The sequence below is a fragment of the Chelonia mydas genome, chromosome 4, assembly GCF_015237465.2.
Source record: "Chelonia mydas isolate rCheMyd1 chromosome 4, rCheMyd1.pri.v2, whole genome shotgun sequence".
Taxonomy (NCBI): Eukaryota; Metazoa; Chordata; order Testudines; family Cheloniidae; genus Chelonia; species Chelonia mydas.
In genome coordinates, this window is record NC_057852.1 from 140,773,755 (window position 1) to 140,789,934 (window position 16,180).

At 49.2% G+C, this 16,180-nt stretch overlaps 1 protein-coding gene across 21 annotated transcripts in view; it reads right to left on the bottom strand.

Moving 5' to 3' along the window:
• DCTN1 (dynactin subunit 1) overlaps positions 1–16,180 on the bottom strand; it is a 140,018-nt gene that overhangs the window by 25,441 nt on the left and 98,397 nt on the right. For 13 of the 21 annotated variants that reach the window (XM_043545024.1, XM_043545020.1, XM_043545019.1 and 10 more), the window contains 4 exons: positions 13,914–13,934; positions 7,665–7,856; positions 4,264–4,461; positions 383–587 (listed from right to left, as the gene is read on the bottom strand). In XM_043545024.1, the coding sequence (XP_043400959.1) occupies positions 383–587; positions 4,264–4,461; positions 7,665–7,856; positions 13,914–13,934 (616 nt within the window). The remainder of the gene's footprint in view (positions 1–382; positions 588–4,263; positions 4,462–7,664; positions 7,857–13,913; positions 13,935–16,180) is intronic. The other 8 variants (XM_043545027.1, XM_043545025.1, XM_043545023.1 and 5 more) reach the window with 1 other exon arrangement.

Consider the following 16,180-nt stretch of genomic DNA (forward strand, 5'->3'; position numbering starts at 1 on the left):
TCTGGTTGAAACTCTAGTAAAGAAGAGAATCAACAATTTGTCCGGTACTGAAGTTATGCTCAATGGTCTCTAACTGACGGGACTGCCTCTGGAGTGCCCCCCCCCTCCTTTTTTTAAACTCTTGGGTGAACCCCATCTGGTCCTAGTGACTTATTACTGTTTGTTTCATCAATGACAATTAACTCCTCAATGACAAGGTTCCCACTGACACCAACGGGTGCAGGATGTATCAGCGTAGCTTGGTATTTATGCTGCACTCATCACAACAATGGAAACTCGCCAACATGTAGATTTACTCACCAACCCAGGTTTGCATTAAGATGGGACCCCCCACACACACCTGCAAGACCGTTTCACAATGGGTGGTCCCCACACCTCTCACCTTTCTCTTCTATCTCATGTTTCAGGATTTCCAGGTCCATTGTGAGATACTCCACCTTCTCTTTCAGGGAATCCACCTCCTGCTGCAGGGATTCAGCCCGCTCTTCCGCCATCTCCTTGTCCAGAGTTGCCATCTCGATAGCATCAGCCGTATCAGCCATCTCCTCCATGTAATGCTCCTTGGCTTCCAATGCATCTTTGGCTTCCTGCAGTCAGGCAGAAACAGGGTGAGGACACCTTGCGAAGGAAGCCTGATGGGACTGGGGCGCTCCTCAGACTCGGTCACTAACCGGAACCATTACCCAGCTGTGGGGCTCAGCTAATCCTGGCTGTGACAGAGTTCCTGTAGGGGGACTGCATGCAGTCAAATCCCAGTTAGTAAATGCTTACCAGGCATGCAGGGGAAAAGGCCACTGCCAGGAAAACGGTCTTATTTCTGTTCCACCTCAGCACCTCTTCCCCACTCAGCCCAGCGACTGCACTTCCAACCCCTCCCACCTCCACCCCGGACCAGTAACACAGGGCCTGAGTGGCCTGGGATTCCTCCCACCCCACTTGGGAACAATAAGAAAGAAGCAGTTCCAGTAATGCCGCCGGACTCAGGCCTGGTCTACCCTGCAGAGCTCGAGTAAGGGCCACATAAGGCAGCTTACTTCTACCTGTGTCTACACTAAACTGTCTCTCCCACCGATGTAAGTCACTACAATTGACTTAATAACTCAAGTGCTACACCTCTTGCGGAGGTGAAGTCGATGTAGTTAGGTTGACACGTTGTCAGTGCAGACAGTGTGCTACTTACATCGACCGTTGCTGCCTTTCAGAAACCATCCCACAATGCCCCACACTGGCAGTTAAATGGGTGCAAGTGCTCCTGGTAAGGACTCTCACGGCTGACACGAGGAGCGTAGTGTGATGTGTAAAACCGATTCAATGACTGTGGTGGCTGTATATCCATGTAACTTAGGTCGACTTAATTTTGTAGTCGAGACTTGCCCTCAGATTTAACCTTTGCATGATGAATTCCTGACTGCTTTGGTAACCAGGATGGGAGTTACCAGCAGGTTACATTATGAAGTATTACATGCCAGAGGACACAACTGCTTCATTTTCATTAAGAGAGGTTCCCCGGACCCTAACTGGGGATCACTAAAATCTAACCAAGGTGTTAACCTGACAAAAGGCAGGTGTGTTAAACACACACAAGGATGATGAGCTGGTCTGTTTGTGCAACTCACGGAATGTGCCAAGCCATGGCACCGGATCACGGGCTGGGGCTGCATTTTCAGTACGGACACACACCAAGCATATTTTATACGTTTCTTTGTAGTAACAGCATTTAGCCTAGTCTGTTAAAATAGAGTAGTGATCTCGGATCATCCCCACTAATAAAACAAACAGCTGTGGGTCCATTCCCGTTGGACAACACCAACAGACAGTACTGAGCAGTTCGGCTGCTGTGTTAGGTTCTAAGCTTCCCTTTTATGTTCATGTCTTTCAGTGCAGAATTTAGATCTAACAATAGCAATTTACCTCCTCAGGCCAGATTGCTGGGAAAGCAGGCATTGCAGAGCACTGGCGGATAATGCTCTGGCTGTGATGAATGGTTATTTAGAAAAGGGCCTATTGCAAGGCACCTAAGCACACCACAAGTCACAATACACAAAGCATTAAAACATCTTCCAGGCAATCCACCCACTCCAAGTTCTCCACACAATCTCTGTTCTATAAAGGTTCTTGTACAGCCCTCAGCACCGCAGTATCCAAGGACCTTTCAGTCATGTGTTAAGCGAAGTGACTTGTCACATGTGGTTCAGTCTCTTATTGTTTGATTTAGTTTTGAATAAATGTGTTCGTGCTGCTCTGTGCTGATGTCCGAGGAGACCTGGCTCTGATCCAGGCCCCGCCCCCACTCCACCCCTTCCCCCAAGACCCCATCCCCACCCCACCTCTGCCCCACCGAAAGGCCGCACAGATCAGCACCTCCCGTTCCCTCCCAGCCTCCTGCCTGCCGTGAAACAGCTGTTCGTGGTGGGTGGGAGGGAGGGGGAGGTGCTGATCTGCGCGGCCTTTCGGTGGGCAGGAGGCACTGGGAGGAGTTGGGGGGGCTGCCGGTGGGTGCTCAGAACCCATCATTTTTTCCCCGTGGGTGCTCCAGCCCCAGAGCACCCACAGAGTCAGCGCCTATGGCTGGAAGCCAAAGAGAAACTCACTCATCAGGTCCTACCTGGAGTCCAGCGAACAGAGCTCCAGGACCAAATACACTGGCTGCTAAAACTTGTGATATACAAGGTGGGTGAGCGAATATATTTTATTGACCCAACTTCTGTTGGTGAGGGAGACAAGCTTGGAAAACAGAAGTTGGTCCAATAAAAGCTATTACCTCACCCACCTGGTCTCTCTAATATCCTGGGACCTACACGACTAACAACTCTGCCAAAGGCGTGTGATCGTAAGAATGGACCTGCCTCTCTCTCCTTGCTTTCAGGGTTAGGGTCTGATAGAAGGGGCACTGGAAGAAGAAAACCCTCTCCCAGAGGGAGCGCACTGAGTGCATGCATCTGAACATGGCCATACAGGAAGCACAACATTAAAATGCAATCCTGTAACCAACAGCTCCAGCATCCTGGATCTGATCAGAGGCTTGCAATGAGTTTCCCTCTTGCCGGTGCTGTGAGGATTTCCACAGTGGCTCTGTTTGTTCATACCACTAGGTCGGGCTCAGAATCCGTATGGCAAGCCACTCTCCAAAAATCATAGTGTTGGAACTGCAGTACCAGACTCCACTGACCTGAGCACATCTGGGGCCACAGTGACAGAGAAAAGCAGTAGACAAGGGACTCTCCCTAATCAAGGTGTGGGATCCTTGCTTGGTAGCCTCAGCTCTGGCTCTATGCTTGGCTGTCCTAGGTCTGTGCTTGTCTGCTGGGTGAGATCCTTCAGAAGCCACGTTAAGCACACAGCCAGGCCTCCTAGATCAACCTGAACAGAGCCAGTCACCTCAACGGTGAGCAGAAAGCTGACAATGGACTCACACAGGGCCAGCCCCAGCTGACAGGCCTCATGAGCCTCCCATCTCAGTAGGAGTGTGCCAGGCAACCCACAGGTCCAGATGGAGCCCAGGCCACTGCATCTCCTCTCCTCCTCCTTTAAGGAATCTGACTGATTGACTAACTACAAACAAAATTTGCCCCCTAGGGCAGATGAAAGAAAAGGATGAGGGACGCGCTGAGGACACTGTGTGTGGCTGGAGACCGCTGCACTTTCTGTGATTAGAAGGAAGAGAAGGGGAACGCCTAGGCCCCTCCGGGATGGGAGGGAGAGAGGAGAGGCCTAATGGCCACCACTCTCTCCAGAAGATTCCCATAGGGTCAAGGTGCTTCCATCACAAGCCAAAAGTGGGAATCTGCAGAGGCCACTGGCAGAAGGGACACATTATACGAAGCACTGCTTGGTTAAAGCTGGTCAGTGTGGCTCCATGACAAAACTCTTGCCTCAGATATGGGGAGAAAATAGGCCATAATAAACCACAGTAAGATGCCACCAGGATAATGGACCCAGACATATTTAGTGCCCTGTACAAATTAATTCAGCACTGAGTGTAGTTTACTTCCATTTGGCTTTTGCACTCTCAAGCCAGCGCATGAGCCAACGTTTGCTATGTTGTGGTCACAGGTTGCTTTAGGGCCCACATCTCTTCAAAAGACAGGATCTGGGGGAGTTCATATTTTTATGCTAGTGGATGTATCAAAAAATAAAGTAAGAACTCCCCAATCTTATTTCCAACAATTAAATAGCCTTGAATGTACTGTTTCCCTTGACATGCCATTAACGTGAGCTGCACCGCTCTGGCTGCTGCCACATGCCCGCCAAGAAGATGCTCACCTTTTTGGCCTCCTTTAGACGTTTCTGGAGGTCAACCTGTTGTTCCTGCATTTTGCTCTTCCACTCCTGCACCTGCTCCAACTGGATCTTGTATTTCTCCAGCTCTTTCAGCTTTGCTTTGTCTTCATTTCGCTTCATCTTCAGAGTCTCCAGCTTCTCCTCCAGGTCTCTGACTTGAGAACGCAGGTTCTCCTCCTCCTGCACAGCCAGGGGAAAATGGGAGGTTACTCTGAGAAGTAGAAATGTCATGTAACAATGCATTTCCCCAAATACCTCTAATTTAATGCACAGGCAACAAAACCTTCAAAGTCTGACCCAGTCCTCAGAATTCAGTCAACCCTTTTCCAACAGCAGCAGCATTAAAGGCCTCTTAGAATAATTTCATTCACTATGTTCTTCCATTTCCAAAGCCTGTATAATTTTTTAATCTCATTGAGTTTCAGTTCACCCACAGAACATGGTTCAATGCTTCTCGATGTGCTGAGAGATGGCCTGGCCTTCAAAGGTGCAGTGCACCTGCACTTACAAGTGACTTCACAGGGATTTGTGGGTGCTCAGCCCTTCTGAAAATCAATAATGTACAAAATTAACTCACCTAATCCCCCTCTCCTGCCCCTAGGGGTCAGAGTAGTGACACGTGCAAGGAAAAAGTGTCTCCACTAACAGGAGTGGGGTTCTAATGTGACAAGCTATGTGATTTTAAATTACAGCATGTGTAATGGCTAATGCTTTAAGGCTTATTTAAATGAAGTTCAACAACTTGCAGACACACACAAACTGCGCCCACTGTAAACTGGAGAGTTATTAGTTGATGCCATGGGGTTACTCTACTGAGTGCCAAAGACACCCTAATCCTTTCCCATCTCTCCCCCATCAGTTGCTCCGATACGATGGGGCGGTTACTATACCAAAGGGGGTTAAGCAGGGCTAAGAGATTTTGTATGTTGGATTCTGAAGGTTTTGGAATCATGGCTCTGGACATTTTCATCTCTAGAAGGAAAGGCTCAGTGCAAAATCCAGCACACGTGTAATTCTTCACCCAAGGATGGAGCACTGCCCTTTTCTCTCAGCAAGGTGACAGTGCCATAGAGGCATCTCCCCTCCGAACCACAAACTAGCCATTGTGTCTGACTGCAATGCCCTCTTTCAGGCTTTTCTAATCAGTGGGCTCTCCAGAGACAAGCAGGTGAGACCTTTCCCACTGAAAGATAACCCAGGTAACCAGCATCAACAGGAGGTCACTTGACTCTGTTAGGACAAAGAGCCACTGGCTGAATTTGGGCTGAACCAGTTGGGTTTCAAAACCCAGTTAAAGACATCCTTACCTTTTACAGGTGTAGCCCACAGAGGATTCTGGTGCCAGGAAGCAACACTCCATCTTGATCTGAGCAAAGGCTGCTCAAAGATGAAGCAGTGTATGCTGGGACCTGAAGTGTCTCCTCCGCACCAAAGTTGAAGGTGGCTGCAATCTACTCCAGTGCATGAGAATTAGGCACAGTCCCCAGGTTCCTGGCAAGCTTCTAATGCAGCCCTGTTGGGTCCCACCCTCTTGAAGTGAAACATCTCTTCCTGAAGCCCTTCACGCTGCAAGGGGACTTGGACTCTCCCTAAAACATGTGTAAGGCTAACATGTTGTTCCCTGGAAACCCATCTGCCCGGTAACTGGAGAGCTGCCTGCACAGGAAGGAAGAACATCCCTCAAGCAGCACAAAGCCTGGAAGGTATTATGCAGCCATGCTTGGGCTTTTCCTGATGGGAGAATCACAGAGCCAAGCGGAACTCCCAGCAAGGCCTTGGTGACTGAGCAGACAAAGACATTCTCCCCCTGCACCAATGTTCAGTGAGCAGCAGTCACCTGCCCGATGCGAACAAATGGGTGCTGCTCAGCATGCTGACGGCAGAAAATGCCTTCAGGTGTTTCAGAAGATTCTTTGCTTGGCTACGCATCGTGCAGCTACAAGACCGGCACTCGCTCTTGATGGAAACGTGGGTCCCCCATCCATTTGAAGTCTAGTCCATTTTTTTAAATAGCTGCAACTCGTTTGGGGTTCTGCACCTGCTCCCAAGCACGCCACCAACACCTAGTGAGTTTTACAATCACATTTTCCTATTTTCTTTTTATTTATCCCCCCGGCTGCTGTGTGAAAAACCTACACAAACAGCACAAACTGATGGGCTCTGCAGAGCAACCAGTGGAATTGATGAGGCACTAAGTGTTGTCAGATACCAGAGTCTTTTCCTTCTGTGTTCTCAGCTGATTTGGGCATCAGTAACAGGGCTAGCAAGTGAGCAGGTTTCAGGCACAGGTGTAACGGACGATGAACCCTGAACTGATGAGGCTGGAATGCCTTTTCCCTCCACTAGATGGTGCTTTTTCCAGCTCACAACTTCACACAAAACCTCAAATGCTTTTTCACATCTTGTGCTATTACTTCTTTGCCCTCCTGTCCTAAATCTTTCATAAGCTCGAAATTCAGCTAATTAAGAAGGTGCAGGAGGGAAATAATGAAAAACTATTTTAAACAACAAAACTGGCCTAGATAGTAATTATCCAGCCATCAAACACCCATTAAATCACCCAGCCCACCTCTAAGGCCAGGGCAGGTTGTTCCCCACGGGATATTCCCTAGCAGTTTGTCCCATCCCAGAGAATGGGGCTTCTCCACTTTCCCTGGGGGAGAATATTCCTCAGCCCAGCACCCCCTCAAGGTCAGATCATCAGTCTGGATAGTCAGCCAAAACAAAACACCCTTTTGACTTTCCCCACACAAGAGACCTAGAGTGTAAGCCGTGGGACAGAGTCGAGAGCCAGGGGTCTAGTCCCAGCTCCAATTTGTGTGACCTTCATCTCTGTGCCTCAGTTTCCTCATCTCTAAAATGAGATACCGCCATATTCCAATCTCACAAATATGCTGGAACGGTTAATGTTTGTAGAGTGCTGAGCTAAGCAGTGGTATTCTCACCATCCTGAACCTCCTTTCCAGCCTTGGGGTTTCGCCCCACATCTGCCCTTAGTCTACTCTTAGCCATGCTATATATATGCATCTCAGAAGACAATCCGTTCATAACCCCGGATTGCTTTTGCAGGTCTTCTCTGTATTGCTTTCAGTCTGTGGTAGTGTGGTGCCCAGAACCGACTGGGGTATTCCAGATGCAGTCACAAGAGTGCTGTACGGAGACGGAACACAAGAGTGCTCCCTGGCCGTTTTTGTTGGAGCGTGGCATAGGGTGGGCTGATAAATGGTTTCCCTGCCATGCCCCCCTGCCTGCTTCCTGTTCTCTTGCCTCCTTGCCTTTGAGCACTGCCCTCCCGCTCCCCACTCGGGTAGAGCAATCAGACAGCCACAGGCTGAAGTGAAGGTTCCACACCCCTGGGACATTGCCCTGTTTTACACCTTTACCTTCGTGGGGGAAGGAGCTGAAGGAGGTGCCACCGGAGAGGTCAGGGAAGGAGTTGGAATGACCGGCGCAGCCAGAGGCGTCTGAGCAGGTGTGCTGGGCTCACTGCTACTCATCTCGCCCCCTGAGGCGGAAGCGGAGCCAGAGGGCCCAGCTGTACCGCTGGATGCTGCAGAGTTGGGAGTCCGGGTAGGCTGCAAAACAACATTGTCAAGGGGGAAAAGAGTCAGAACAGCACTTGCTTTGGGAGGGATCTGCCATCACTCACCACTGTCTCCACCTTTCATTCGGGCCTCGCTTTGAACTTTGCCTCCGTGTTATTCTTAAAACAAGCCCTTCCTGGGACAGAGCACCATTACCAATTATTATGGCCAAGGGCCTGTGACTCCCAGGGCTGGTTTCAGCACAGACGAACCCAGGGAGTGAAACACTGTCGGGTGTAACTACTGCAGAACCAAAGGACTTACCGATGATCCTAGAACATGCAGGCCCTGTGCGATTTTCTACTTATCTGCAAGGGCCCATGCTAGGCACGAGCATACAGTCCCCACTAAGCATACCCGATACCTTCAGAAAAGGGCTTCTGGCAAGGCTGAGGACAAGAAACATTTTGCTTCACCAGTTAGAGGGTGGTAATAGTGGGCAAGGGAATTGTAAAAATGGGCCAGTGCTAACCCAGCAGATCCACGCCACACCTTGAGTGCTATATGCTGCTATGAACAGACAACACTATGTTTTCGGTTCCCTTTATTACTGTGAGCCCTGCAGAGCTAGCACTGCTCTGGGCAAGGGAGCTGGAGCTGGGATCCTGTGCCCAGGTCTAGGGCCCACAAGTCGAGATGGACGTTGATAAATTGGAGAGGGGTCAGAGAAAAGCCATGAGAGTGACGGAAGGGTCAGAAAACCTGCCTTGTAGGGATCCTCTAAGAGCTCAGTCTATTTAGCTGAACAAGAGACATTTAAGGGTGATTTGATCCCAGCCTATAAGTACCTACGTGGAGGAATAATGGGAGCAGAGGAAGGTCTAACATGATCCAATGGCTGGAAGTCAAAGCTAGACAAACTCAGAGTGGAGATATGGCGTACATCTTTAACAGTGAAAGTAATTAACCTTTGGAACAATTTACTGAGGGTCGTGGTGAATTCTCTCTCACTGACACTTTAAAATCAAGACTGGCCGTTTTTCTAAAAGCTCCACTCCAGGAATTATTTTGGGGCAGGTCTCTGGCCTGTGCTTTGCTGGGGTCAGACTAGATGATCACAATGGTTCCTGCTGACCTTGAAATCTATGAATTTTTAGGGGACTAGAGAGGGGTAGATCCCAGGAGTGACAATAAACGAAGCAGCAGTAAGGAGTTTGCTAACCTCTAACAAAGGCTATACAGAGAAATAATGGAGGGGCGCTTATGGGGGAGCTGGCAGTGGAAGAGGAAAGCCTGACACTTGTGACAAACACACCAGCCTTTGGACCTGCAAAACTGTGCCCAATCACCCAGCCTGGGTCCAGCCAAATATAGCTTTGAAGGGAGACTCTCCTACATAAACAAATGATGGACACACCTAATTCTGATAAACTTCAAGCAAGAGGGCCCCGAAGGCCTCCAGAGCCAGCCATTTGTAAATGGCATTTGCGTATTTGCATTTTCTGAACTTTAATTCAACGTATTATTCAGAATTTAGCAAACAGCTGCTACAGGGTACTTGGAGATTTTCAATTTTAAAGTCTGAATTGTTTTAATTTGCCATTTTAATCCTGTTTCTTCAGCATACCCTTGCAGATTTCACTCCTGCTTCTTGGGAAGAGTCAAATGGTCTCTTCTGTATGCTGTTCTTTGTCTCCAACTTTATGACACAACACGGAAGTTGGTAGTTTTCCTTTTAAACGTATTGCCATGATACACGGTAAATTCTGACTTCATCTAGAAGGGGCAGGGTTCCCCACGAAGAGCCATGCTCAGTAATGAAGCAAGCCTACGACACACCATCACAGGTGTGGTAACAATGGACACTACACTGTGATATGGGGCCTACGCAGCTGTTCTCTGGACTGGCTGGAGCTCCCAGCAGCGTGGCGTAAAGGGCTGCAATACAGGTGAGGAGACGAAGGGAATCTGGAGTCTACAAAAAAGCAGCAAACTTCTCAGAAAGTGCTGACTAGTGCTTATCTTCAACTCATAAGAACATAAGAAAGGCCAGCCTGGGTCAGACCAAAGGTCCATCCAGCCTAGTGTCCTGTCTGCCGACAGTGGCCAATGCCAGGTGCCCCAGAGGGAGTTAACCTAACAGATCATGATCTAGTGAACTCTCCTACCATCCATCTCCACCCTCTGACAAACAGAGGCTAGGGACACCATTCCTTACCCATCCTGGCTAATAGCCATTAATGGACTTAATCTCCATGAATTTATCCAGCTCTCTTTTAAACCCTGTTATAGTCCTAGCCTTCACAACCTCCTCAGGCAAGGAGTTCCACAGGTTGACTGTGCGCTGAGTGAAGAAGAACTTCCTTTGATTTGTTTTAAACCTGCTGCCCATTAATTTCATTTGGTAGCCCCTCGTTCTTATCTTATGGGAACAAGTCAATAACTTTTCCTTCTTCACTTTCTCCACACCACTCATGATTTTATAGACCTATATATAACTCCTCTCCGACATGCATTTCTAACGGACCCATCGCTGTGGTATCGAGGTGTGTTAGAGTCAGTCAGCTAATTTATTGAGGGTCAGTTTCAGTTTATCCCTTGGCATTGGCTCTTTGGCGCACACACCACATTTGTCAAGTCTCAGGGCTGGTCTACACTGACCACTTACCTCGGCATAGCTATTTCTCAGGGGTGTGAATAACCTGAGGTCCACTGCACTAGGTCAATGGAAGGATTCTTCCATGGACCCAGCTTCCACCTCTCGGGGAGCCTGATTAACCACAGCCCTGGGGGACCCCTACCGGGGCTGCAGTGAGTGTCTGCATGGCAGAACTACAGCTTTGTCATGGTCGCATTTTAAGCTCAGACACAGCCTAACTCCCAGCTCAGCTCTGCACTAGCTAGGATACAGCCAGGCCGTCACTCCAGATCAGCATGGGCACCGGCACTCGAGAACCATTTACAGCAATGAACCAACGCTGCCTGAACCTTCCTGAACAGCACTGTTCACCGGGACGTTGAACTCTGGCCCCCCAGTAGGCACCATGCTGCAGAGTCTCCGGAGTGAGCGCTCTGGGCACATGACGCAGAAGTCTGGCCTACACAATGAACTGATGGAGGTACAGTGCCCTATGGAGAAGCAGGCTGCTCCATGTTTCCCTCTGAAACTAGGAGCATCCAGCCTTGGTCCTGGGAAGAGACCTTGTGGCACCAGCCTTTGCCAGGCATATGCCACCTCTGAGAAGCAGGCTACTCTACACAAGCAAATCTCTTTGCTGAAAGGAATTTTCATAGTACTTTGCAGATAAAACCGCGTTGCCAGATCGAGCCGTCAGCGTCCGTGGGATCAGGGCAGGGTCACCAGTGGACAAACCTAGGCGAGTCTTCAGGGAGTGACACTGCTGAAGGGCTGGAAGTATTGGGGTGCTTAAAGGCCACCAACTGCAGCTTGGAACCTGGACCTCCCGAGGCGGATAGGGCCAGGGGGAGATGTTGGACCCAGAGCTTGTTGAGACTGGTAACACCTCTCTAGGGGAGGGGAGGACACCAGGTGTTCTGAGAGCAGCATTGGCAAGGCCCCTATTCAAAACACCACTGGATACTAACAACCCTGCTAGCTATCAAATGATGCTGAACCTCCCGTTTTGGGAGGAGTTCCTGGTGAAGCAGCTCGGGCACTGCCTCAAGCCCTCTGACTTCAGACCTGGGTCCGGGGCTAGCTGCATTAGTGGTGCCAGCTGATGGACTCTTCCTAGCCAAGGCTGAGGCTGCGGTGTGCAGGAGGAATTAGAATACTTATCACTGACCACGAGGGGCTAGGGACACATCTGTGACCCGTCAGAGTTCGCTGAATTGCCTAGGGAGTGGCTCTGCTCCCTGTGGACAGAGAACCCCACTGGTAAGTGGGTAGCTTTGGTTCTGCCAAACACTTGTCTGGGGTCCTGCAGGGTTTAATTCAGTCTCCCCTTCTGATCAGGGTGTACCAGGGGACACTAGGAGGGGTAGTAAGGAGACATGGGGGGAGGTGCCTTCGGTATATAACGATACTCAGCTCTGCGGAGGGAGTGTCTGCTAGCTGGCCTTGCCCTGGAGAGCTAGCCAGCTGAGATAATGCTGACAAGGCTGGGGGAAGGAGCTAGCAGAACTCATTAGTATTGGATCAGCATCTGCTATTGGTCACTATCGTTTGTAACTTGGCTTTAGTAAGACCCCAGGTGTGACTGGATGTGGAAGCAGCAAACATCAGCAAAGGTGCCACGTTACTGTCTGGGTGGAATGGGGTGACTAATGGCCGTGTCAGTCAGATGCAAGCCTACCACACTTATCCATGCCTTTGTTTCCTCGAGATCAGACCATCATAAAGCGTTCTCCATGGGGCTACATCTTAACATCACTCAAACTGAAGGGGATGCAGAATGCAGCAATCCATTTGAGCCGTCTCTCTCTCACTGGGAGCACCCTAGGAACTGCATTGGCTTCTGGGTGGAATTCAAAGTGGTGGCTCAAACTTCACACCCTAAATGGTCTGTCCCATAATTACCCCAAGCAGCTGCCTCTCCCCCTTGTGGCACATGACCAGAGCAGCCATCAGCCCAGGCATTCAGGCGGGAGCCCTCTGGCTGTAAGCAAGAGTATGCTGCTAGCAGGGTACAAAGTCTGCGGGACTCAAATTGGCCTCTTTTCGTGATCCCCTAGAACAGAAACGTGAACTCTGGTCACACAGCGAAGCCCATCCCTTCTCCCAGGCATTTGGGAGGGGACATTTGAGGGGAAGATTTTATTTACTATTGGAGGAGAGAGAGAGAGAGTGTGTGTGTGTCATTTACTTTTGGTGGTAGCAGCAGTCTGTTATTGGCTGGACTGTCAACTCTTGAAGACAGGAAGTGTGTACACATATTTGTGCCACACCTAGATTGGTGGGACCCCAGGCCACACTGGGGTCTCTGGATGCAACTGCAGTATGAACAAACACTTCCATGGGGTAATGACTGAAGATTTCTAATATTGTCAAAAAGAAAAGGAGTACTTGTGGCACCTTAGAGACTAACCAATGAATGCATCCGATGAAGTGAGCTGTAGCTCACGAAAGCTTATGCTCAAATAAATTGGTTAGTCTCTAAGGTGCCACAAGTCCTCCTTCCTTTTCTTTTTGCGAATACAGACGATCATGGCTGTTACTCTGAAACCTAATATTGTCAGAGCATGAATGGGAGCCTATAGGTGGAACAACATCTTTTAATAAACTGAATGAACAAATAAATACATCTTCCCTGACTGGAGTTAGCCACGCAACCCAGTGAAATCAAAGACACAATCAGAGCCCCCCACCTCATGAGATAGAATGCAACTGTTTCGAGAGACGAGGTGGGTGAGGTGGTATCTTTTGTTGGACTGACTTGTGTTGGTGAAAGAGACAAGCTTTTGAGCTACACAGAGTTTGTCTTACGTCAGCAGACGAGCTCTGTGTAGCGTGAAAGCTCGACTCTTTCACCAACACAAGTCAGCCCAATAAAAGATACCACCTCACCCACCTTGTCTCTCATATCTTGGGACCAACACGGCTCCAAGCGCACTGCAAACGGAGGAAGTGTTTGCCATTTACAAATCATCATGTAGCCACAGGCTTTTGGAGGATCTGTGTCCAAGCTGTAGCCTCCCCCAACTCTCTAGCAGCAGTGTTTGTCACACACAGCAGGCTCTCTCCACAGCCATACGAAACCCTGGATGACCTTGGCGTTGTCTCCTTAAAAGAGACGACTCAGAACTCCCTCCCCCACAAACAACCTCAAGCCCCCTGTAACGAACAGCAACCAGGGAGAGCCAAGGTATAACGTTACCACAGGGACGCCTTGAGGGGAGCTTCAGCCATAAAGTGGAAATAGGATCACCCAGGCATTTTTATGCTCTAATTCATTAAATTAGTTCTGGGTAACAGCAGAGAGTAACAGCCTTGATGACAATTTCACCCTTGCAGATTCACCCCAGGGAAGCGTCTCTATCTGTAGAGATTTCCCAGGTTCCCCAAAAGGAAGGGAAAAGGAAACAGACATTGGAGTTTAGCATTTAAGTAAAGATCAATGCCCACTGACCACAGCTCTTGGTTCTCACCTTGGGCCGCCTGGTGGTGGTCTGGAGGGCAACAGGAGTAGAAGGCAGAGTAGGAGAAACATTCATACAGGGAAAGACAGGAACAGAGATACATAGACAGCAGCGGCAGCAGCAGCAGATGCAGCAAAGAACAAGGTAAAGGAAACAAAAAGACATGACCGCCATTAGTGTGCGTAGCATCAGGACAACATGCTCATTCCCCCATGCTCCCACGACGGCCCCAGATGAAACAGAACCCTGGCTCACCTCACACCCAGGCTAGAAAAATCTTTCAGTCATTTGCACTCAAGACACCAAAGTTCTCCCATGGCCACCCCTATCTTTAACATGCAGATGCAGGACCGCAAAGATCTTCCCACCAGGAAGTCTTCCGTCATGAGACAGGAAGCCTGACTACTTGGACAATGGAGGCGCCCTGCATGCTGACACCTGCTGTCCTCGCAGCTGCCCTCGGGGCATCCACAACCTGAGCCATTTAGTGGACTCCTGGAAAGATCTCAGAAAGGCAAAGTTTGGGCTCCCTTGGCTTAGCCGGAGAAACACCCTGCTGAGTTGTTGTTGGACTGCCCAGGGTTCTCAAGGCTTCTGCTGGCAGGAGCCTGGATTTCACTCACACACACCCTTTTCCTAGATGGGGTTACTGAAGCTCAAGTGTCACAAACTGCCCAAAGAGAAGCAGGAGCAAGAGGATTCTAACTCCTTCAGTTACACCATCACAGGCTTTGCATTTTGTGAAGCTTCACCTCAAACCTGGAGGCATTGCCATTTTCCCCTTGGCTCTGAAGAATAAAATGTGTCACGTTATCAAGTAGGCCCATTCAGACTTAGGCACCTGTCCTCTGTATCAAGGAAGTTGATACAAGATTACGACAACCAATCTGGCAACACCACACCTAGGAATTTTTCACACTATGTGCCTCCTTGCTGTGTGGTTACTACACACGGACTGTCCCATTATGTGGTGCCTCGTCGACAAAGATTTAACAGAAATTGAGACACCAGGCAGGAGTGAACTTGGAGCAGCTTTCTTCGGCCAGTGTGTAGCAGGGAAAGCATGAAGGGATATACTCCCTGTCTGTGTCACTCCATTACTGGGAGCTAATCAGACAAGGAAAAGAGCTACACTTAAAGGTGGAGCTTCTGTTCTGTCACACTTAATGGCCTACACAATATCACCGGGGCACATTAAACCCCATTATAGGCTGCTTTCCTTTACCATTAAAAGGTAAAACAATGCACTAGGAAGTCTTAAGGTTAGCAGGACCAGAGCAGGTCAAAAGAAACCAGCCCTCATGCTCCTCCCGCATTGGGTGGCACGAGGAACGAGGCCTTTAATCACACAAAGCCTACTGGCAACTATCTGGCTGCTACAACCACAGACACGCTGGCCAATGCAAGGCCCTGTAAAACAGCTGGCCTGTATGTGAGAGACAGGAAGACAAAGCTTCAGAGTTTAAGCGAGGCAGTGGTCCACATCTTTATCTGAGGGGGATGGTCTCACTCGCACGTAACTTTGGTAAACCAGGAAACACATGGCTTCTAGTAATCCCTCTCTTCCTTTTTAATATCAGAATTACACAGAATAGTCTAAGGGTCACACAGTAAAATGCAAACCCCTTCGAACACCTGATATGAGGCACATCCTTTGGGGATAAATCCTACTTTGCTCACAATTCCAGAAGAAAACTTCCCAGAGGGTCTAACTCTGGCTAGCTGCTACTTTTAACATAGAAGTGAAAGACTTACAGCCTCCAGAGCAGTTTTCTTACTTTGCAAAACACTGATCAGGAAAGCGTTCCCACCAAGCAGTAGAAGCTAAAAAACCTGGAGATTAATTTAGTGTTGAGGACTGGCAGTGTAAGGTCTTCCAGAGTGCTTTGGAAAAGCTAAGAGTCTCTCAAAACATCCACGGGAAAACCCATTGTGTGGAATGAATCTTTGAAAACCTGATGCAACTATCTGTTAACTCTGGCCATCCCCAGGGGGAAATTCTGCAGAAGAGCTTCCATCAAGTGGCCCTGCTCTGAGAAACCCTCTCTTCTCTGGGATTTAGCAACCCAGGCATGTTCCAGTGTTCCACTCCTTGCCAAGCACTGGGCTGCCACTACAGCATGTTAAAGAGGAACTCAACAAAATCTCTATTGTCAGAGAAATGTTGCTTCAAACATGGCTCCTGCTGTCCTATTATGGAATGGTTAGCACCAAAAAAGCCAGAGCCAACAATGGAGGTGCTAGCTGGATGGGCCTCTCGGCTTCCAAGAAGCAGA